General features: G+C 42.4%; 1 protein-coding gene across 2 annotated transcripts in view; it reads right to left on the reverse strand.

Annotated features, from left to right (window-relative positions):
- Positions 1 to 19,285, reverse strand: part of pax7a (paired box 7a) — a 64,930-nt gene extending 45,645 nt beyond the window's left edge. Inside the window, exons 1-4 of one of the 2 annotated variants that reach the window (XM_062545066.1) lie at positions 19,186 to 19,285; positions 17,618 to 17,853; positions 17,017 to 17,143; positions 16,477 to 16,605 (exon numbers count right to left, since the gene is read on the reverse strand). In XM_062545066.1, the coding sequence (XP_062401050.1) occupies positions 16,477 to 16,605; positions 17,017 to 17,143; positions 17,618 to 17,853; positions 19,186 to 19,270 (577 nt within the window). In that variant the 5' untranslated portion in view covers positions 19,271 to 19,285. Of the gene's footprint in view, positions 1 to 16,476; positions 16,606 to 17,001; positions 17,147 to 17,617; positions 17,854 to 19,185 lie in introns of both variants that reach the window. The other variant, XM_062545065.1, reaches the window with a different exon arrangement.
- Positions 19,286 to 22,060: the final 2,775 nt, after the last annotated feature.

A 22,060-nucleotide genomic window follows, 5' to 3' on the forward strand; every position in this document is an offset into this window, starting at 1 on the left:
TAATATGGCCCTGATCAACTCCTGTCCACAGCTGCAGAGTCCATAAACACTCCAGCCGAGGAGCAGAGGGGCCAAGCACTTCAACATCTGTGGCCAGGAGTCCTGCCTCACAAGCATCATTAAAAAGTGGATGCCCAGATTCCCTCACTCACTCCCTCCCACCCCCCAAAAACCCCAAAAATCATCCTCAATGAGTAAAAGCGGAAGTTCTGCTAAAAGCAAAGCTATAGGTTGAAAATATTGTTGAATAGGGGGTTGCAGAGTGGACTCAGTCCTATAAAACATATGCTCTATTAGTTTGACACATTTCAAAAGTATCAAGGTTTGCATATCGAAAGAAGCCAAAAATGTATATGATTTCCACTGGGCAAACAATGGGCACATCTCTTTTTGTAGGTGGCTTGGAAGAGGATGTGAACAACTGCACACAATCCACTCTACAGCTCTGTGAAGCCTGTGGCGCGAAAAGGACGCTAAAAACTCCAACACATTATCTGTTCCATAATTTTTTCAGGCTAAATTATGCAAAATTCGTCATTCTCTTTGAAACATGGCATTCGCAGCGTAGCTCTCAAAGGTCTCATGTTGCGTCGACATGAGAGTTGTTTATCTAAATTTGACATGATGTCATGACAACTAGTTCCTGACATGTTTATACATGAACGTGAGGCAGAGGACAATTGAGAAGCCAAATTAATGCCAAAATAGAAAGAACGCACTTATCGCTGAAACCCCGGTGAATTAGTCAGGGATAAGGGAATGATAGAAAGACTCCATGATTTCACGAGGGTGGTGGAGTAGCTTCAGTCTCATCTGCGAGATTGCCTTTGAATCAGTATTAGCTCAACATTACGCCAGCTTCCATGCAGCCTATTTTTTCTTAATACCGTAACCAATGGCCTAAATATCAGCTGTACCTTGCAAACTACCCAAGACAGAGGGACAAAACCAGGCAAGGCTTTCAGTATGGCAGCATTAGCTCATAATAGCTCATTTTGAAAAGCATATTAGTTCCAGCATAATCACAATCATGCCTCGCACCCAGTATTTCGTAGGCATTCAAAGGACCAGCCTTCCAGCACCGAATCACACCAGTTGAGTGAATCTGACAACATACCCATAGGACAAAAATACCAGCCCATCTTTTTTTCTTTCTCTTCAGTATTTTTTTTATTTTTTCTTTTTGTTTACATGTTTATTTTGTGCATGTCTTTTGTTGGAGTTGATGTTGCAATTATACTTTTTGTCAGTCATCAGGAAGAAGGGTGCTGGGGAACTGGTGGGGGCTCTGTGTTACAAAAAAAAAAAAAAAACTCATTATCCCAACAGACCATAATGAGCCGTGTTTGCGTTTGCGATCTGATTTGCTATCTTCAACATCCATCTGCCTGGCTGCAATCTTTCTGGCTTGAGGCCTGAATATAAAACTCTCTTCCTTTCCTCAGGTCTGTTATGGATTGAACCTCAGATACTAGTACGAGCAAGCAAGCAAGCAAGAAAAAAAAAAAAAAAAAACGCTCATGGTGAGAAAGGTTTGGGGGCGGGGATCGCTGAGGAAGATCACATAACCGACGGAGGAATTTGCATTTTTGGAGAATGGCGCGGAACTCCTCTTCAATGTGCTTCCTTCTCCACGTCTCTAAGTGTTTGCCAAACTTACAGAGCCGCGAGAGATGATAAAAACAGTTTAAAGGGTGTCTATAAAAAGATTCCCTGATTTTAGACATGTTGCAAGAGTGACTAAAATGTTGCAAGGAGACAATGAACTAGAGAAAGGAGGAGAGAGAATGAAGCGGGACACAAACATGCCTTCTCTAGTTTGTAGAGTTGAGAATGTGTGCGCCATGCTCCATTTTTGGGATCTTTTGCCAACAGTGTGTTTGGATTGGACTTTGTTTTGAAATGGAAATAGCAAAAAAAAAAAAAACATAACACAGATGAGTGTTTGGCCTGCTTAAAATGTCACAGGCAGAGTTAGAGCTGAGACAGAGAGGGAGATACTTCCTGAAATCATCACTGTAGTTTCACTGGAACAGACCTACAAACAAATGCCAGGCTCCAGAGTTTTACTAAACTACATCCCCTTCATGTAAGAATGCTTACAGCCATCAACAATAGTTGCTTGTGTCTCTCTGCGCTTGTCAAAACAGTCTTTTCTCTGCGCATTCCCGAGTAAAATTCCAATGCTTTTTTCACTCTCTTTAGGATACATTCACATCCTTTAGAAGATGACAACACTGCCACAGCCAGAAAGGGGGGGGGGCAACAAAAATGCACCCCCATTCTCCAAAAAGAGCCAAAAAGAAGGGAGGGGTGTATAATCTTTGGCTCCCACAACAAACAATTAGCTTCATTTTCATTCACCAAAGGTCTCCAAAAAAGAAAGAAAAAGGACAGAAAGCGAGAGAAAAAAAGGTTTTCAAGGAGAGAGAGAGAGAGAGAGAGAGAGAGAGAGAGAGAGAGAGAGAGAGAGAAAGAGAGAGCGAGAGGCAGAGGAGCAGTGGAGGTGCACAGGTCCTCCTTTTATGGCCGCTGTCATTGGGCGTGAAGGCAGGGCCCGCGCTGCATCCGTGAGAGCGGCGCGCCTCACCTTCAACAAGGGGAGCGGGCCACAGGGGCCTCTGGCGCTTTCAGGCCCCATAGACACAGCGCCACAGGGGGCCATTAGGGGCCTGAATGGAGCCCTGACAAGCCCGCGCTGCTCCGCGGGGTATCGATAAACGCTGACATATTGACTCGCCATGCCCCCTCTCCGCCGGGGGAAGCGCCGAGCCTCAATATGAGCCGTGAAGGGCTCGGAGACGGAGGGGAGGGCACAGAGGGGAGGGCTGGAGGGAGGGGGGGTATGGAGGCGGTGGGAGGTTTTTGTGACCACTTAAGACATGAAAAAAAAAGAGTTTTTCTCATTTTTGATGCCCTCCAGTGGTGCCCAAATAAGCAAATATAAACAAACAAACAAACAAGAATCTCGTCTACTGATGTCAGATGATTATATGCAGGGGGAAAAGAAACAGAGACAGAAAGTGGACGACTCCACCGCGGATGCGCAACACTGAACAAAGAGCACAAACAGCATCTGTGGCATAATGAAGCACTTGATATGCTTTGCCATTTGCCATCCCAAACTGTGACACGCTTTCATGAAGTTATAAAGTATATGAGAGAGGTGGTCATCATTTTGCCTGCTTGTTTTCGTAGCCCTTAAATTGTGGTGAATGTGTGTGTGTGTGTGTGTGAGGGTGGGGGAATTGGCAGCATGAAGTTCAGTAAAGAGGGGGGGGGGGTGGAGGTGGGGGCAGGCTTCCTTTTTTTACACCATCTCTCCCTTCCTCCTTTTAGCGTCAAATAGGATTTCATTTCCTGGGGTTGGGTTCCTGCTAATTAAGGTCGCAGCTTAAGTAATGAAATTAAGAGAGGGGCAGCAAACTCAGGGTGAAGCCCGAAGGGGTCCATGCCAGCCTGGGTTACGGTGGAGAAGAACAGCCTAACTACCACCACCCCCACCTACCACCACCACCACCACCCGCCACCCCCCGAATCCGTGGTCTGTCCTGGGGCTCCCTGCACAGAGCCTTTGCAGGAAATCAAACACTAATGCAAGGCTTTACCTGAATGCCTACCTACACAACGGCAAAATCAGATCCGGAGAGATGGGGGACAAGGCACAGACTATCGGACTGTGTCTGATGCTATATACTAATTACTCGCTGTAGATATGAGCGCCTTTTAAATAGCAAATCATCATCAGAGAGTTAGTGTTTTCAACGTGCCACCACACAGTCATGTTGAAGAAATGGTTGTCAGACAAGTTGAAAAGGGTCCAAACAATTGAAAGAAAAGTCTAGTGGTTAAACCAGTGCGAATAGTGTGACAAGTTACCTCAAAATCTCCTGTCAACGCTTGTTCCTCATATGAATCACAAGATGATAACAAACAGCCATAGGAAAAGAGCTACACTCTGTGTTTAGTCAACCATTGTCTGATTGTCAGATAAGAGAAAAAATATGTCCCCACAATGACAGACACATAAAAATACAGAAATTCATTTAGCTTGACTTCAAACTGATGGCAAAACATTCCAAGGAAGCCGTTTCTTGTCATGTTCTGTCTCTGCCCATCAGCGAGTACTACAACACTTTACCTCGAAAGGTCATAAAAACTTGACTCGGGCTACTACAACTGTTCTGGAGCTGTTGCGTGGCAGCGGACAGCCCGGGGTTTTATTTTTAAAAGGAATCCCGGAGCCAAGTGGCTCCATCTCCGTCTTATTCCACCGCTCCCTCCCCGTCTCCCCCGTCTGCCCGTCTGCCTGCCCGAGCGAGATTTGGTGAAAATTCAAATAAAAAACGTTTTCCGAGCGAGCGAGCAGAAGCGAGCAGAACAGAACGCCTCTCCCCGGGACACGGAGGGGGCTCTTTAATATTTCCTGTTTGCCGAGTTACATCAGCCGCTCGTCACAGTGCTCCATGTTAATGTCAGAAAATCTGCACTCTATATTGTGGGCTTTAGAATGTACCGGGGAGAAGAAAAAGCGTCTTGAAATGAGAGGGAGCACATTCCCCCCAAGGAGAGAGTGACAGGGGATGCATAAATAAGCCCATTAGTTAAAAATGGGAGTCAAGCCTCTGTTTGAAGTCGGCCCGACTGGCAAGGCGTGCGTGGTGAGCTGCTGCTTGCTGCTTGCTGCTTGCTACTGCTGCTTGCTTGGTCCTGCTGTTGCTGTTAAGTGTGAGCCGACCACCGCCCATGCGTTTCAATTTGGAGTTCAACACAAAAAAGGACACATTTCTGATTCGCAACACTCTCCAAAACATGTTCATCTTTTTTTTTCTTTTTTTTTTTTTAATGTGGTTGCTTGTGGAGAAAAAAAAAAAACCGACGACGTCAACAACGCAATGCAGGCAGGCCCCACGTTCAGATGAAACAAATGAAGATTCCATTTGCTAGGCCCATCAAAAGCATAAAATGGGCGATGTTCTGGCCCTAAGTAGCATGGGCTAATGGTGATTTTTAAACCAGTCGACCATGATGTGAATGTGTCTAATTCATCACCGAGGGGGAGACTGGCTGGGCATCCAGCTCTAAACTTAATTAGTGTTGCACATTATGTGGGGCATCCCCTCCATTGTAACAAAATTAGCAAGAAATGCTTGTTGTCCCTTTGAATGCGACCTACCACAGAAACAGGCAGATCATAATTTGCCGCGCACACAGTGCCCCATGCGTGCAAACTGTCAAAGTTTTGACAACTCGGAGACACTGGGAACCAGAGGAGACTAAAATTGGAGGAGTCTTCTGCTCAGTGAGTAGGGACATAACAAAAGCATCTAAACACGGAGAACACTTATATATTACATACATTACATAGGGTTGCTCTCTTCGCCTTTGTGTTTGTGTGATCTTTTTTATGGCAGCAAGATCATCTCTCGCTCTACTAAGACTGTTTGGGTTCATGGCTGAACATCGGGCTACAGCACTGACATGGCTACACACATGTTGCCCAATAAATATTACACTTCACTGTTGTCTGTGTGACTAAAGGCCCGTCTTGGCACTGGGTTTGGGAAAGCAGACTGCGGCTTCATCTAATGCTGTAATAAATTGCTGATACACTGCCACTGTCTGACACCTGGCGAAGCACATTGCCTTTGTGAGGTTACATGGAGTGGAGGCCGGCTTTACAGAGACAGGTGCTTTGCCTCTTTCCACATTAAGAAGTGGCACAGCTTGTTATCGGGTGGAAAGGAGGAATCCAACACAGTGTTTTGCGTGCGAACTCCGTGCCAAGGCTTCTTTTAGAAGTTGAAAAGCGGGCAGTTAAAACCCGCTGCTCAGAAATGGCAAACGCGAACCGATTCACAGGCGGCGCTTTTTTAAACTGCACAGTGGCAGGCCTCTTTGTGGGAACATCACCTGTTGTCAGAGAGCCGAGTCGGTGCCAAGTCTCAGATGTGATGCACTCCCATACACCCAACATCCATCTAACTGCACAGCTTCTCCCACTGCTACTACATGTACTCGCTGAACACAACAGCGTGTGAACTCCTAAACTCACCAACCCTCCACTGACCTCACTGGTCACTCCAACAAATGGCCTGGACGGTCAGCACTTTCTAGCTAAAGACCAACAGGTGTTATTGTTTTTCGGAGTCGTTGACAAAGCTACAACAAGCTTGTTTATTGGTGGCCCATTATACTGAGCAAGTAGGACTACAAGAGCTGGCACACTTGCAGGAATTCACAAAGACTCTTGCTAAGAGGTGCTGAAGTGAATACTAGGTTTCACCGCTCAAGTTGGGTGAAAAACACAAAAGAGAGGGCTGATGGGAACAAATGAAGGCCTCTTTAAACCTCTTGAGGATGAACCTCGCTGAAAGTGTGCACCCACTAAAGAATGAACAGCAACTTGTGACGAATAGGAGAGAGGTTTAAACAGCTATAGCCCGCACTGTTTAGGGGATGGAGAGCACACTAAATGTAAAGAGGTTTCCTCATTCTGATCTGATTTTCAGACAACTCAAGTAAATGATTACAAGAACATGGCATAAGCTGAACAATTAAAACAGGGTTTTTCATATCATTGGGGTAAAAGTGTTTACTTTTCTTTTTCTTTTTTTTTCTCAACATCCAAATAGAAGCAAAACTCCAACATGAGATCTTGTCGTTTGGCTTGGTTAAAAAAAGAGAGAGATTTCAAAAGATATCATAGTGGTATTTGGAAGACATTACTTTTTCCTCATTACTGACAACACCTTCACAAGGGTATCAACCATCACAGTCTGTTCATTTCATTTACCAATCTCTTTCTCTCTGGTCTTGATAATACCTGTGTACTATGAAAATAAATAGTCTATACTCCCCAAGGGATACATGCGGCAGCTTCAACTCTATTTCTCTGTTCTTCTCACCAATGTCCCAAATATGCTAGGCACTGACAATTTCAAGACCACTTACTGTGAGTCATTACTGTATAAACAAAAACCATACAGCCCACTCCAGGCACCTAGGCCATGGCTCTTTAACAAATCATTGGCTGAATAAATAAATATACCTGCTCCGACTCCAATCTAAATTGGATTGCCGATACGAAGCACAAACATCTTTAAAAAGGGCTCACATAAAATAACCAAGAAAGAAGAAAAAAAAACGATACACTACTCCAGAGCCATCAGCGCACGGCATCATAAGCTAACACATTATTGATCTTTTCTCACTCGTCCCTCTGTCCTCTTCACCTTTTTTCTTTCGTTTGTTTGTTTAGAAAAGCCTCATCCCTGCTAATAGCTGTCTCAGAGCGTAATCCTCTCCTGTCCCCACCCCATCCCATTTATACCACCCCCCAACCACACACACGCACACACACACACAAACCCCCCCTCCCCCCAACACCAACACCAGACCTATGCCCCTCCGCCCATGCCTCCCCTAACTACCACTGTTACCCCCAGAACTCCCTCCCTGATTCAACTCGTAGTTTCAGTTAACCTCCTCTCTGAGGCTGGAAAAGGAGGAGAAGGAGGAAAAGAAGGAGGAAAAGGGGGAGGAGATTGTGTTGCTAATGGTGATGGCACCTGCCAGAGCAGAGTCCAGGGCTAAGGGTGCCCCTGCTGCAGTGCAGTGTGCTGGGGGAGCAGAGATGGCCTCTCCGATGGTCCCCCTCTTTAGGAAGATTAAGTGCAGGTTACCAGGGTCACAAATCACACAACTCCTGTGATGTGCTGTGGCAGAAAGCCAAAGCAAAAAGAAAAAAAGAAAGGGGGAGAGAGAGAGATGAAGAGAGGAGAAGAGGAAAGAGCAAAGAGAGGGGCCAGAGAGAGAAAAGAGACACAGACAAAACGAAAGAGGTGAAGAAAGGATAAAGAAGAAAAGAGAAGAGCTATGATATTCTAGGCTAGGGGGGAGTAAATATAAGACCAAATGTGAGCAGAAGAGATGATTCAGTGGGAGGAGAAATAAGAAGTGCATTTACAGAGAGGAGTTGGGAAAGCGCTCATATTTCTTGTAGTCTTATCAGCAGTGAATATACTTGTTGCTATCTGCGCCCAACTCAACTGGTGTGAAAGCCATTTTCTTGATAGAATGCCATGAAAATCAATCAGAATCGTTTTAAATTTCATAAAATAAATGCTGATCATACAATAATAAGAATGTCCTGAATCAAAGCCGAATAATACACACAATACATCACAATAAACAACAACCACAAACTACCACAACTTAAAAAAAATAAATAATAATAATTCAGTCCAGCATCTCTAAAACAGGCTGCAGACAGTAGTTGCAGTTTTGCCATGGTCATGACCATCTCTTGGCCTGGCTTGGAGGAGCTCTGCTACTGCAGATGTACATTAATGCAGAGGAGACAGCTCCTCTCTCTCTCTCCGCTCCTCGCCACGAGAAGTCCCCTATCGCATGCTGCTGTCCTGCCCCATCGTGTCAGTTTGAAGGTCCCATTCAGGCCTACTCAAGCATCTGCCTCGGAGGCACAATACCCGCTAGTTTATAAACTGTCTGCCCGCTCGCCCCTGAGGCTTTGGTTCCCATTGTTTTGCTCCCCTTAATAAACTTTTTCGAGGAGTTCATCAACTTGCCGTGAATGGACTAGTGCAGCGAGCCTGAAGACACAAAATAACAGAAGGTCCTTTCTCTCTCCTCCTCCCTATTCTCTCTGTTTTCCTTTTAAGATGCAGTTCGCCTGACAATGGGGAGAGCAGCCTGTCACACATCTGAAGGGTCTTAGGCCCAACACCAGAAAAAAGCTGCATTCAATTAAAAGAACAAAATGCCTCCAAATAAAAGGAGAAGGAGACAATTGAATTTTTTTTCTATGCTGAAAGAGAGAGGATGATTCAAGGCTTCGATATCTTATTCAATAGAGAGTATAAATACGCACAAAGACACACACACACATACATTTGTTCAAATGTATGGTTTCAATGCCGTGCAAACACACAAGGTTAAAAAAAAAAAAAAAGCTCTCAATGACTATTTGTGACAATTGTATTAAGAGACTTTCAGTCAGATGAGGATACACATTTAGGACACTATGGATGAAAGTTTCATAAAAATCTTGCATTACTGTTCACAATGATAAAAAATAAGCAGCCACTGGTGATTCTCCAGTTATTAATTGCACGATTTTTCTGACATCCGCTTGGCAGGCAGCACAAATTATTAGGATGCAATAAATGTTAATATTGGCTATAAGCCATTAATCCACTGTTATACCTTTAAAGTCTGTGAAAAAATTAGCCAAACTTTAAAGACCTTAATGAATGTCTATTCTAATTAATTTCATAGTCAATTAGAACGGACTGCCAGAGTCCACGCTTGGTCTATCCCACTTTGCCCACAGAACAAGGCAGACAGAATTGACAAACTAGCAAACAGCGCAAACGCCCCTCCAGTGCTAGTCCAAACCCCACTGTGCGTAACATTGCGCTACCTTCCCTCGTCTGGACCATAACAAAACCAGTTCGTGTGGACTGCCCCGTCCCACCGCCTACTGTTTCTGGCCAAAGCACATTTCAGCGCCTTAATTAGACCTGACAAGTTCAGCGCCTCGTTTTCAGGGGAGGAAAGACCAGTCAAATTATGATTTCCGAGTCAAGTCCGGGGAGATCCCTGGATAGCGTCCCCCTGTCAACTCCAGTTTACCGAGTTCAACGCCAAGATGTCACAACAGAAGAGGGGTGGGGGTGGAATCAGTGGATGTATTCGATCTATTTACGACTGAATTAAATTAGATACATCTTCCACAATAACATATATCAATAGCCAATCGTTTTCAATGGGAAAATAAACCATTTTATTGACCGTATCAACCAGATCCTTTAATTTTGCAATGTCGATACCCTTATCAACATTCACTTGTTGGCGACTATAACATAAAATAAAATATATCTTGATAGATAGGTCATATTAAATAATTTGGTTCGCTGCCCAATTTCGCCCATATAAGGATAAAGTGTTTTGCATTGATGAAGGTCTGGGACCAAAACGTTTGCTTTTCACTCGGTAGCACTTTTTTCACTTTATTTTTTTGGGGGGGATGGATTAAACAACTTATCTTCTACAACGGTAAAGAATGGTGTGCGAGTTCTCTTCTTCCATTGATGCCCATATAAGGACGCCATATTGTTCACTGGAATAATATGCCCTTGTGTAGCCTATATCTTTCAAATATTGGCTGGATGAAACGGGACAATTAGCCTACATCCAGTCACCGCTTAAAAGGAGGTAGGCCTATTATCAAATCAGCAGGAGAAATGTGGCAGGAGAATTTAGAACCAACAGGATGAAACAAAATCAGGATTTTGTAAGTTTCCCTAATTTTTAGTATTAACCACTAAACATCAATTCTCATAAACCCATTTCCAATGGTTGTTTTCAAAATTATTTTAGTAGCCTGTTCACTGTAAACTTAGGAACTTAGCATTTTCATAGGTCGATTTCTCTACCCCCCAAAAGAGTGCAATTGGCGCCAAGATAGTCCATATTGGCTTTGATTTGAGTTATGGAAAACCTGTGGTATGATCTTCAGCCAGGGTGAAAATTTTGTTTATAAGGTATTTACGCATTGATGTGTCCCTGAACAAGCCCTCCCCCTTTCTCTGTGATATGCGCGTCCATACGCCTTGTGATATGGTTTTATAGAAAAACTATATTAATGTGGAAAAAATTTATTAATGTGTAGTAGTATACGAATATATGCACATCGGGATGTGGTACAAATACTCTAAGCCCTAAATTTACCTGCTTAATCTTCATTCTATTTATATCAAATTTGATGTAGCCCTAAAGAACTTAAAGAAACACGGAGAGCTAATGGTTGATCCGTTTACCACTGTGGTGTTAAAACATGTGATTCTGGCACATTGTAATGAGAGCACTAGTAGGCAGCATGCAGGCGGTTATATTGAATGCTTCTATTAAACTCGGTCAAACGTTGGCCCGTGTCAAATCTTGACTGTTCAAATTTTTATCAGGGGGAGTTCTTGCATAAAGAACCAGACTGCAATTCGAGCATGTGCTACAACGTGGGGTCATGAAGAGTTCCCATCAATGGAGCTGAAACCCAAATTAAACCACAGACAGCGATACTGGCGCACTCCGCCATCAAAACACTTCTGTTACACGATAGGAAGCCCTCGGGGCAATACTTTCTCCCTTAATTTGTGTCAGCAGGAATTCCCTCGTCGTGTGTTCGCTTTGTTCCAAGAATCTACCAAAGCGCCCCCTTTGCCGCCTCTCTCCGGCAGATAGCCTACCGATGGTGGTCAGTGCCACACAGCATCGCCAGAGCGTGTTAAATATGGATCGGGACTGAGTCCGGATCCAAAATATGAAACGAATCCACGGATTTCACGGGCAAGTTCAAATTATATAGTAAAAGTGTATTTTCCGTAATGTAGCCCAAGCCAAGCTACATTGTAAACATCAAAACAGATAACTAAATTAATGCACGAACAATATGGAATGATAATGTCGGTGTAGTTACAGGTTCACCTTGAGTTTTACAGTTGACACCCAGTGCCAGAGACGTTCAGTCCTTCAAACGAGAGGAGAAATTGAATCCTTTAAAGTTATTAAGAGGGGGAGGATTATGAAGCTGCCATTATATATGAAGAAGAAATCCCCATGTCTTCTTCTGTACACTTTAGAATTTCCCCTAAGCAGTCGGAAAAGAGAAGATTGCGCCTTTTTCAGAACCCCCCACAAGAGATCCCAATGCCATTCTCCTAAGTACCCTACTGGGCTGAGTGTGTATAGATAGAGATAGAGCGTGTCCCACATGGCACGTCTCGTTTTAATTAACAGACAGGGAGAGTTGAAAACGCCACTGTCAGTCTGTAATATGATGAACTCCCATTGTGTTTATGTCACCGCAAATGTTTCTGATATGCAAAAAAGCAACCAGAATCAAAGTGTGTAAGCCGCTCATTTCCTCCAGACGCTTTTCCTCGTAGCACCTACACACAGGCCACTCCGGCATAGCCTACACATAAAAAACCCATCTGAAACACACACCCAAATCCCCTTCGTGACAAATTCAGGGACCGCCTTAAGTTCACAGGTCAGAAGAACCGCTGTCTATAATTACACTTTAATATTCCTCGGGACTTATCAAGACCTCTTCTGCTATTTCAAAGGCTGTCCTCGTAAATTGGTATCAGTTGACGTGTCATTACGTTAACGACTTAACACGTCAAGTTACAGGTCCGCCAGTTGTCACGCACAGTTATCGCAGTGGATAACAGTGTGGCTACAATTGCTAATGTTAGCAAAACAGACCATTTCAATGGCAAGCACTGACACGCTTAATCAATGCTGAGCGTTTACATTCCTTGTGATAATATAGACAGTATAGCCCACTGCACAAGTCCAAATGATTTCTTAAAAATGTGAACCATCAATTTCCATTAAAAGCAATTCCACTGATCACTGATCATATAAATGATAATAAAACAAAAAATAATTAACCTATTGTAAACATGCAGTTTGCAAATCAGTAAACAATGTCTTAGCACATTTAAAATAATACATTGAATACATAGGCCTACTATTATGGTTGTTATTATTATTATTATTATTATCATTATTATTATTATTATCATTATTATTATCATGATTATTATTATCATACACAAAGGGGAGACCTCGCGCTTATTCTGTGCATTCTTTCTATTCTTTAAGAAAATCCTCGGATGTGACAGCCGCAGAAACGTGGTGAGAGAGAGTGGCAGGAGAGGGGAGGTTAATCCTAGTTTAATGCAGTGATGCGCAGAGCATGGTCCAGGCTGTGATGCCAGTGTTATCTCTGTCCAACATTTGGGTCTCCCTCAATTTCAACCCAGCCAAATAGCTGCGAGAAAGTGCAGATGGAGTGAGTCTCGATGCCTGAGGAAAAACGTTATTAATAGCTAAATAACTTCCCCATACTTTCACTAAATCTCTCTCCCGCGCGCACACTATTCCAGATGGATGTGTTTGAAGTGGTCTCGCGCTTCATTCCCCTGTCCCGCTCATTCAGCCTGGCTTTAGACTGCGAAATATTCGTTTTATTTCGATATAAATATAGGCCATGGTAAAGGGGAAAAGAAACAGAAGGGAATGGTCGCGAACATTTCCAAACTATTTAACGTGTTAAGGTGTGTGGCTAAACACATGGGCATTCCTCGTGTTCTACAATATTCATAGTTGTCATCAACACCAAGATGTCGCCCCCTTCCCCTGAAAAATGGACATAACGTTCACCACCTTTTCACCGTTCCATTATGTCGGTAAATAGTAGGCCAAGAATAGAAAAAAAGGTTCAATAACAATTTGCGATACGCTGCAACTCTTCGTGAAATCTCTCATTAGGCCGCCGTGGGATTCCTTTGTCTCTTTTGCTTTCTGTAAAACACATCCCTGGGTTCTTCAGCGGACCCTCAGTCTTTTAATTGAATATGCACAGTGAACGTGGGCCCGAAGCCTTGGACTGTCTGACACCCCACTATCTCACTACTGGCCCCTATTATTATCCCCTCACAACACTCGCAAATCCCGTCTGGCCTCTGTTTGATTAGATTGAGAACCTCAGGTAATCCTCCGATTTGCTGAAGTGTCCGTCGCCTCAATCTCCCCAACACGTTACTTGCAGAAACCAGCTGAGTGTTGGTTCAGTTTGTTCACGATAAATGGAAGGATAGATTTTTTTTTTGGTTGTATATGCTTGTGTGTGTGTGTGTGTGTGTGTGTGTGTGTGTGTGTGTGTGTGTGTGTAAACAATAGCCCCACCAGGTGAGCTGGAAACCAGCGCTTCACGCACTGCCACATGCCTCATCGCATCCAAGGCCTATAATTAAACGTGGCATGTTCTGCGAGTGTGTCCATGCCGTTCATAATTTGGTCGCGCGCTAATGAGGACGGCAGGTGTAATGACGCCAAAGTGTAATTGCGCCGCGCCCACGTGAAAACAAGCCATCAGGTGCACAGGACTCATCAACACATTTCTTAAAGAGTGGGCGTGAGGTATTCAATAATGTGATAATGTGAAGTTGCTGCTAAATTTAGAGATATTCTATTTCATCAGGAAAATTAAGATAGCTGTTCTGGTACTGACTACTTAAAATGTTGACAATTTCTGTAAAATCATATTTTTTTTATTTATACATTCATAATACCTCTTCTGATTTGAGAACATATGGACGTTGACAGATAGCAAGACCGAGATGACTGTAAATATATAAAATAAATAAATAAATAATGTTAAATAAACCAAAAATCTCATGAATTTGTGCCCAGGGCGAGGCAGAGTGAGCCGTTTAGAGATGAAAGTGAAAAGAAATAAAGGGCTCAATTTAATCGGGTTTAAAACCCTTCAACATAACGTTTGTGCTGGAAACCCAGAGAGCGAGGGCTGATTGGGGATAAATGCATTTCTTACCATGCCTGCGAGCTATTACAGCCCTCTCCAACACAACCGCCCATTCAGAAGACAGCGTTTTCATTACGAACTCTAATAAGTCTTAACATTATTAAATGCCAGCCGGATGGTAAACTGCAACTGGGGAAAATGCGAATCTTTTCAAGAATTAAAAAGCACATTTAGTACTTCGGTTTAAACACGAGGTCATTAAAGAGAGATTTGTAGGAATAATTAACATGGGTGGTTTGCTAAAAATTCTGCCGAGACGCTGGCATAACATTCCTAGCAAATTAAAAACTTCAGACGCGCGCAAATTTACTGACAGATCCAATAAACAAATCACATGATAAGACCCATTAGACACTAAGGCAACTTGACTCATCACAAGATTAATAAGACTGACACTGCGCGTTGATATGGATGGCCAACATTGTTAAAATAACATTTGTTTGACATATTAAAAATAGTATTAGCGCCAAAAAATATTTTAATAAAAAAGTGTCACTGTAAATAAAACTGAAAAATTGCGGCCAAAGCATGGTCTCATTAAAATATAGTTAGCAATAAAGTAATTGATATAACATATTCAACCATTTTCGAACTGAGCCCACAAACATTTAAATTCCCCTGTCCATGTTTCCGTCCGGAGTAGCTTTTTGGCTCTCCAAAACCCAAACGCTTGAATACACACAACAGGCAAATAGCGTGCACAATAGCCCAATTTCAGACTGAGCACAAACCATTTTCAGACAAAAAGAAACGTTTTGCGCCGTCCAGTGTTTGGTCTATTCCAGCAGTCGATTCCTTAATATTACAAAACTATCCAACAGCGGGGTGTACTGAATTATTCATCTGCCTTTATTTTTCCTTGCTCTTTTGTTCAAACTTTTTTGGCCTCCCTTTGGAGTTTCTGAATGAGAAAGGACAGTCCCCATAACCCTTTTCGCTGCCATGCTTTCGAGGATTTGCCTTTGTACCGCAGAGGCCTCGCTTTGGAGAAGCTTAAATGGCAACGGGGTTTTCCTTCAAGTTCATCTTCAAGTTTGAAGAAAGACAGGGCCGCTTAGAGCTTTTTGTCAACACCTTCTCATAATATTTTATTGTCCAACGAACAAGCGTTGTCTGTGTCAGGGAGAGTTGGTGTTTGCATGAGTGATAAAGGAATTATTGGTAGATATATGTAGCCTATCCATATATTTTTCACTTCGACGCATGTTCTACTAAAATGTATTGGAGGGAGGATTTCTCATAAATTAAGGGTAGGGTAGGATACCCCCCCCCCCCCCCCCCCCCCCAACACACACACACACACACACACACACACACACACACACACACACACACACGCACACGTGTCAGTTTAGAACTTCGTGGATCAAACTTATTTAGTATTCACGACTGACGCGGTTTCTATGGGGAAAAAATAGTCCAGCAGAGCAATTCCACCGTCTCCATTCATATTAGCCACACTGACGGGTGCGAAGTTGCTTACACTGACACTGATTGTCAAATGGGTCATCTGTCAGCTGTCGTTTAGACGGGTCGTTAAGTGGAGCCGCTGAGGAATCTGTTACACAAATTAATTTACTGGAGCTAAATACCTTGCGTCAGAGACTATATAAATAATTGAGTACGGACTAGATAGAGGATCTAACAGCATGAGTAACCACTGCGATTTGCCAATAACTGTTTCCTATTTGCCGAAGAGGTGCACATATTCCCTAGATGATATTAGCTCTGGAGGAATGTAGTGATCTATCGGTTTGACGACACTAATGGCGATTAAACAGCTAAATCACACCATTTAAAATTGTGCTATTTTGATATAGGCCTGTATAAATATGTACACATATAGACTGGAGCGATATTCTATAATACTACTACTACTACTACTACTACTAATAATAATAATAATAGTTATAATAATGATGATGATAATATTATTATTAATAATGATAATAATAATAATAATAATAATAATAGTGATGGTAATAATAATAATAATAATAATAATACATTCCCATTAAAGTAGCCTTCTGCTAAATAAAATATAACCTCATTACCTTTATCACCAAGTATCCCATCGATGCTATGTTTGGTTTTCTTCTCGCCGTCTTCATCCTTTTTATCACAATCATCATCGTCATCTTTTTTCCCAAAGCGTGCGCGCAATACCCGGCTAATAGAGCTCACTAAAGAAAAAGAAGTGAGAATCAAGCTTTAAGATAGGCTACTGTGCTAAAGGGAATTTTCTCTTAATTTGATACATTTTATCAAAGTACTTTTGTCAAAGTGAGTACAGTAGGCTACTTTACCAAAGTCAGAACAATATTTTCATCGAACAATACTGTGTCTGATCGAAAAGGTCTATTAATCTTAAATAAGTCTACCCTATGCCTGTCTAAATAACAAAACAAAATAAATTATTCGTTGGACATGCGTGTCTGTAAAATGCAAACGATGGAAATGCAAGGTATGAAAATGTAAATGTTCAAGTATAACACATACAAATGGCCTAGGTCCAGCTGGCAGCGCAAGCTGTCACACAAAGTTGGTGAAGTTGGCGGTAGAAAGGAAACGGTGCTTACCGGATGAGGCCTCACCTGAAGGAACCGTACTTCTGTCGCACACCCCGTCCTTCAGAAGTTTGTCTCTTATCTCCCAGCTAAACATCCCTGGGTTTTCGCGTTTGTATTCCTCAATCCTCTTTTCTACGTCCGGCGTTGCCACCTGCTTTAGGTTCCAAATCGTAAGCCCAGGAATAAAATGTCGAGGAGAGATGGAGAAACCAAAATAGGCCTGTCAATTCATTTTTACCTTGTTTTCATTCAAACGAGCAATTAGCACATTAGTCAGACCCTCAAGTAAAACACAATTTAGGCTATATGACGACTTTGCTCAATGTCTCCAGTTGAATTTACTGATTGCATATCAATAGGATATCACTCCTCTAATGACATATTTACTGGACTCGGGCTTATGACATTCATTCACTATTACTGAGGCCTACAATAACTACAACCTTCAAGTCTTTCAATGTTTCCCATGCTAAAATAATGCTAGGTAGACTTTTCATGATATAGCCTACTGTGGCATCCTAAACAACCACTGTCATCATCACAATGTCATTCAGTCATTTAGCAACATTAGAACACCCTGAGTAAAGGATCCCAGATACCTGTCTTGAACTATGCCTTTACTCACCCTGGGTTTGCTTCCACCTATCGCCCCAGGACGTATCGAACCAGTCTCCTGGTACCGACAGAGGATTTTGGACACACAGCCGTGGGAGACTCGCAGCTGTCGCGAGATTACGCAGGGCCGGATGCCGTGGTGAGCCATCTCTACTATCTTGTGTCGGATATGATTTGGTAGCGGCCTTCCATTGATGAAAACTCCACCAAGTTGATTCACCCGACCTTGGCCCAGTGGTGTTGATACTGTTTCATAACAAAGATGTATGTACATTTAACGAATTAATAAGGGAACAATTATTCAAGCTCATTTGTCCACAATGATCTATTATCTCACGCATGCATTATATAGCCTGTGTAATATAACAGTGGTGAACAACTTGCTCTAACACGACTTAAAAAATTAACTCACGAGTAAATGATATGCTCTAATATGTCTCCTGAGAAAATGCTAATAAACATAGGCCTTACTTAAACTAGCCTAGGCCTACATTGTTTTATCTCATTCGTTGGAGTTCAGATCAAATACATATATTTTTGTTCGATTGAATGTTTTTCTTGGGCATCAAGATAGGGTCAAGATAGCAAATGCAATTTTTAGCTAAATGTAAGCAATTTAAAAAATAGGATCGCCACCACACTAATTCACAGTCATGCTGTCCACACAGGCTGTGGATGACATTGAATGCAAACACCACTTCAATGTCCAATTTAGCATTCAAGAGGCACTAAAGATTGCACCACTTTTCACCTTGATTATTCCAAGTCATGCTGTACAAATATTGATGTGATCCTTTGAGCCATCTCTTAGATGTGTATTTTTTCACCATTTGCAGCACTGGGATACTTCACTAAATCCGGCAGCTTCAGTAACTTGCGAAAATCGTGGCTTGTGCTGTTTGGTAAAAAGCACTTGAGCACGTACTGTCTGTGGCTGGGAACTGCTCCCGCGCAAGACGGGCTCTGGCATGCAAATAACACACACACACACACACACACACACACACACACACACACACACACACATACACACACACACACACACGCACACACACCTTCCAGAGTGTTTGGACATTTAGGAGAGGAGGTTTTGGATGGAAAGTCCAACTGGCACACTATATTGTCTTCCTATATTATCATGGCTACTTTTGCAAAATTAAAATAATAAAAATCTAAAATCTAGCAAAACAGGACAATACTTTGAGTAGTTACAATTTCATATAGGCTAAACTTTCAATTTAAAGTTGTTGATAGCATGCTTTATGCAAAGTCTTTGAGATGACTCAATGGACCTCCTGCTTGTCCTACAGGGAGTGATTTGTAGCCTCCCGACCGGCTCTTCCTGACAGTGTTAATTACCGAACAAATTGTCGCCTATTAACTGCACTTGCTCTACTTCAGAAAAAGTTCATGTGGAATCAAACAACTAAGCTACAGAGTTTTACAGAAAGACAGGCCCACGCCAAACATATACTTAGAGTCAAGAAAAGTCAACTGTAAACACACTTAATGTACATGGCCAGGCCATCTGTTGATGTATATCCCTCGTATCACGAGCATCCTCTGCCATCCGCATACCTTCCAAAGGGAATCCGGTTCGGGGATAGTTCTGGCCTGGAGCTGGACGCATCATTCGTGGTACTGTTCCTGGTAAAGTAGCCATTCCAGCTACTTCAAAAATCGGGACAGTTGCAAAGCCAAATAAATCACTCACACCAACAGGTCCACAATTAAGCTTTGACGAATTGTCAACCCTTCATAAAAGTACACACCAATGAAATAGAAACTCCAAGCAGAAAATCTGCCGCACAACACCCCATCAAAAACAGAAGGGAAAAAAGTCAAAAGAGGTGGTCAAGTGCCTAGCGGCGTCTCCCCGCGAAAAGAAGGAAAAGCTCTCTCGCTGTGTGATGAGGAAGGCGTGCGTCTTGCTTTCGAAAGTCGGCTTGAGCAAAGATTATTTTATTCTTTGTCTTGGTACTGTTGGAGCCCTGTTGGTTTTGATAACAACGTCTGCGGGCTGGGTGGGGTAGTTTAAGTGGCTAACTTTAGAGCACGTTGTAGGAGGAGGCAGTTGAGCGCACCGATAGGTTCCACGGCCTTTCTTTTATTCATGATTGAGAGAGAGGGTATAGCTACGGACCGACGGACCAATAGCAGCTGGTTTGGGAGGATGCAAAGTCACATTCCGCTCTGAGACCGTTGCGTCACTATCTCTCAGCCAAACTCAAATTCACAAACGATACAAATGGGTCCTTTTTTGTAATTTTACAAGGAAGAATCGTGTGAGATCACTAGTCAGATGTATAGCAAATATAATAACAATAATAATAATACAAATGATAATAATAATAATAATAATAATAATAATAAAAAACATTTCGGCTATCCTACGAAAAAGTGACTGGATATTGGTACATGATTAATTCTGGGAATGGGAATGCATGAAATAGGCTTCTGAATATGTGTGTCTGTTAGGATGCTAGTTGTGCATTCCAAGATTTCAAGAATATGGATATATTCTGAAAGTCACAGACAGTCTGACTATTTCAATTAAATATAGCGCATTTACAGATGATAAACGCACATGATACTTTTCACGCATTCCCATAATAATGACAGGGATGACATGTCATCTGCACCTGACATCGAGGTCAAAGTCCAAATATCAACTAATTAACTACATGGAGAAATCCTCTGACAACTAGTGGTGGAATGTAAAAAAGATAGGCTGCGATTATCAAAGTAGGAAACAAAGAGAACCGCAAATTTGATGATTGTTGGCATGCCTTACATTTAATGAAACAATGCAACTTACAAAGACACTGATTTTGTCGTCCACTTTTTCGTGTGGAATGTAACCTATTTAGGGATAAGTAGATTAAGTTAAAAATAGACGACATTAAATCCATCATTTATCTTGTTTGGTCATTTGTCAAACTAGATTAAATATGAGAAATACAACGACACAGCTATAGCAAAGATTCAGAACTTCAACAGAGGTGTTATCCAACTGACTGACTCAGTAGCAAGCCTAGCAACAAATACATTGCCTTGTGGGAAACGTGTGGTGGAACTCCCTTCTTACATTAATAAATAGCCTTTGGACAAACTGTAGCAGGAGTGCATGATTCAGCTTTATCGTGGAATGAGAAAAGTCACATATGTTGAATGGACGGGGCCCGTGTGTCAACTCTGTGGGACTGCCGCGCATAGAAAATTGTGTGACAATTGCCGTGGAAAACACTCCTGGAGGAAGGCAATTTCACAAATAATTTTTACAACAATTAGGGAGTGTGGAGGGGTGAAATGGCGATTTCACATGCAGATGCGCTGGTGGGGAGGAACTGGTACCCAGCCGTAGTACTCTGACCCTCTCCCGCTTTGGTTTGCTTCACATGGGCTGGGGAGGCACAAAGAGCCCGGCTCAACCTCCTGGGAAGACTCGCCGAGCCTTGGATTAAGTCGAGCATCAATCAAGTGAAAGCAAACAAAAGAGTTTTCCAGAAAAACGGGCGGCTTTGATGGACAACTCACTGCTCTCTGCAGGTTTTTTAAAAACCGTCAACGCTACATTATCGAACCCTCTGCCCAACCAACACTTTCTCTCATCACTTAGGCCACTCATTCTCCAAAACACACACACGCACTTACATAATCGACGCCATCTATCTTTCCATAAGCGAAGCATTTCCTGATACTTTTGAATAATGCATTTGAGTGCGTATATAAAACTTAAAGGTAAAGACAGTCTACTTGAGACAACTGATTTCATTATTACAATTATTACCAGCGCAAAATGAGATCATTATTTTGTAGCTGTGTTGCAAAATTTACGTTTAACAGCCTTATTATTTGAATAGCCAATTTACAGGTCTCAAATTTGAAGACTGGGCGGAGGAGAGATGGAAGTAGCGTGCAACAACCTGCTGAATGCCGAACTCAGCGGGAAGATGAACACTCCCGGAGCGTGCACTCACGGCTCTCAGCCTTGTGTTAAATTACTGACGGTTGATGAATGATTCGCATGCCTTCTGAAGAGTATGTCTAGTCCAGCTTCCAGTTGTCACACACACGTAGGCTACATGCCAAATTTCCTACAAAGTGAAACACGCTGCTAGAGAACTCGATTTTAAACATTTAGTTATTTCCAAATCCCACCTACACCTTTCATTTGTTGCTAAATGTCTGAGGAAAAAAATGTGCATTCTCATATACGACAGTATACTTGGAAATGCGATAGCCTGCTTGATATGGACTTGGAGGAGTGCAAATCGGAATAAAAACATTCAGTAAAGACCACCTCCATACTGCTATTTCTTGAAACACAACACATCAAGTGATGTGGTTAATGTTATGAAAACAAGACGTGTTGGTTTCAATATCCGGAAGAGTTAGCTGAGAATCGGCAGTCTAAAAAGAATGCTAAGAGTTCCCACATCTAGGCAACAAT

The sequence above is a fragment of the Sardina pilchardus genome, chromosome 9 (assembly GCF_963854185.1).
Source record: "Sardina pilchardus chromosome 9, fSarPil1.1, whole genome shotgun sequence".
Taxonomy (NCBI): Eukaryota; Metazoa; Chordata; class Actinopteri; order Clupeiformes; family Clupeidae; genus Sardina; species Sardina pilchardus.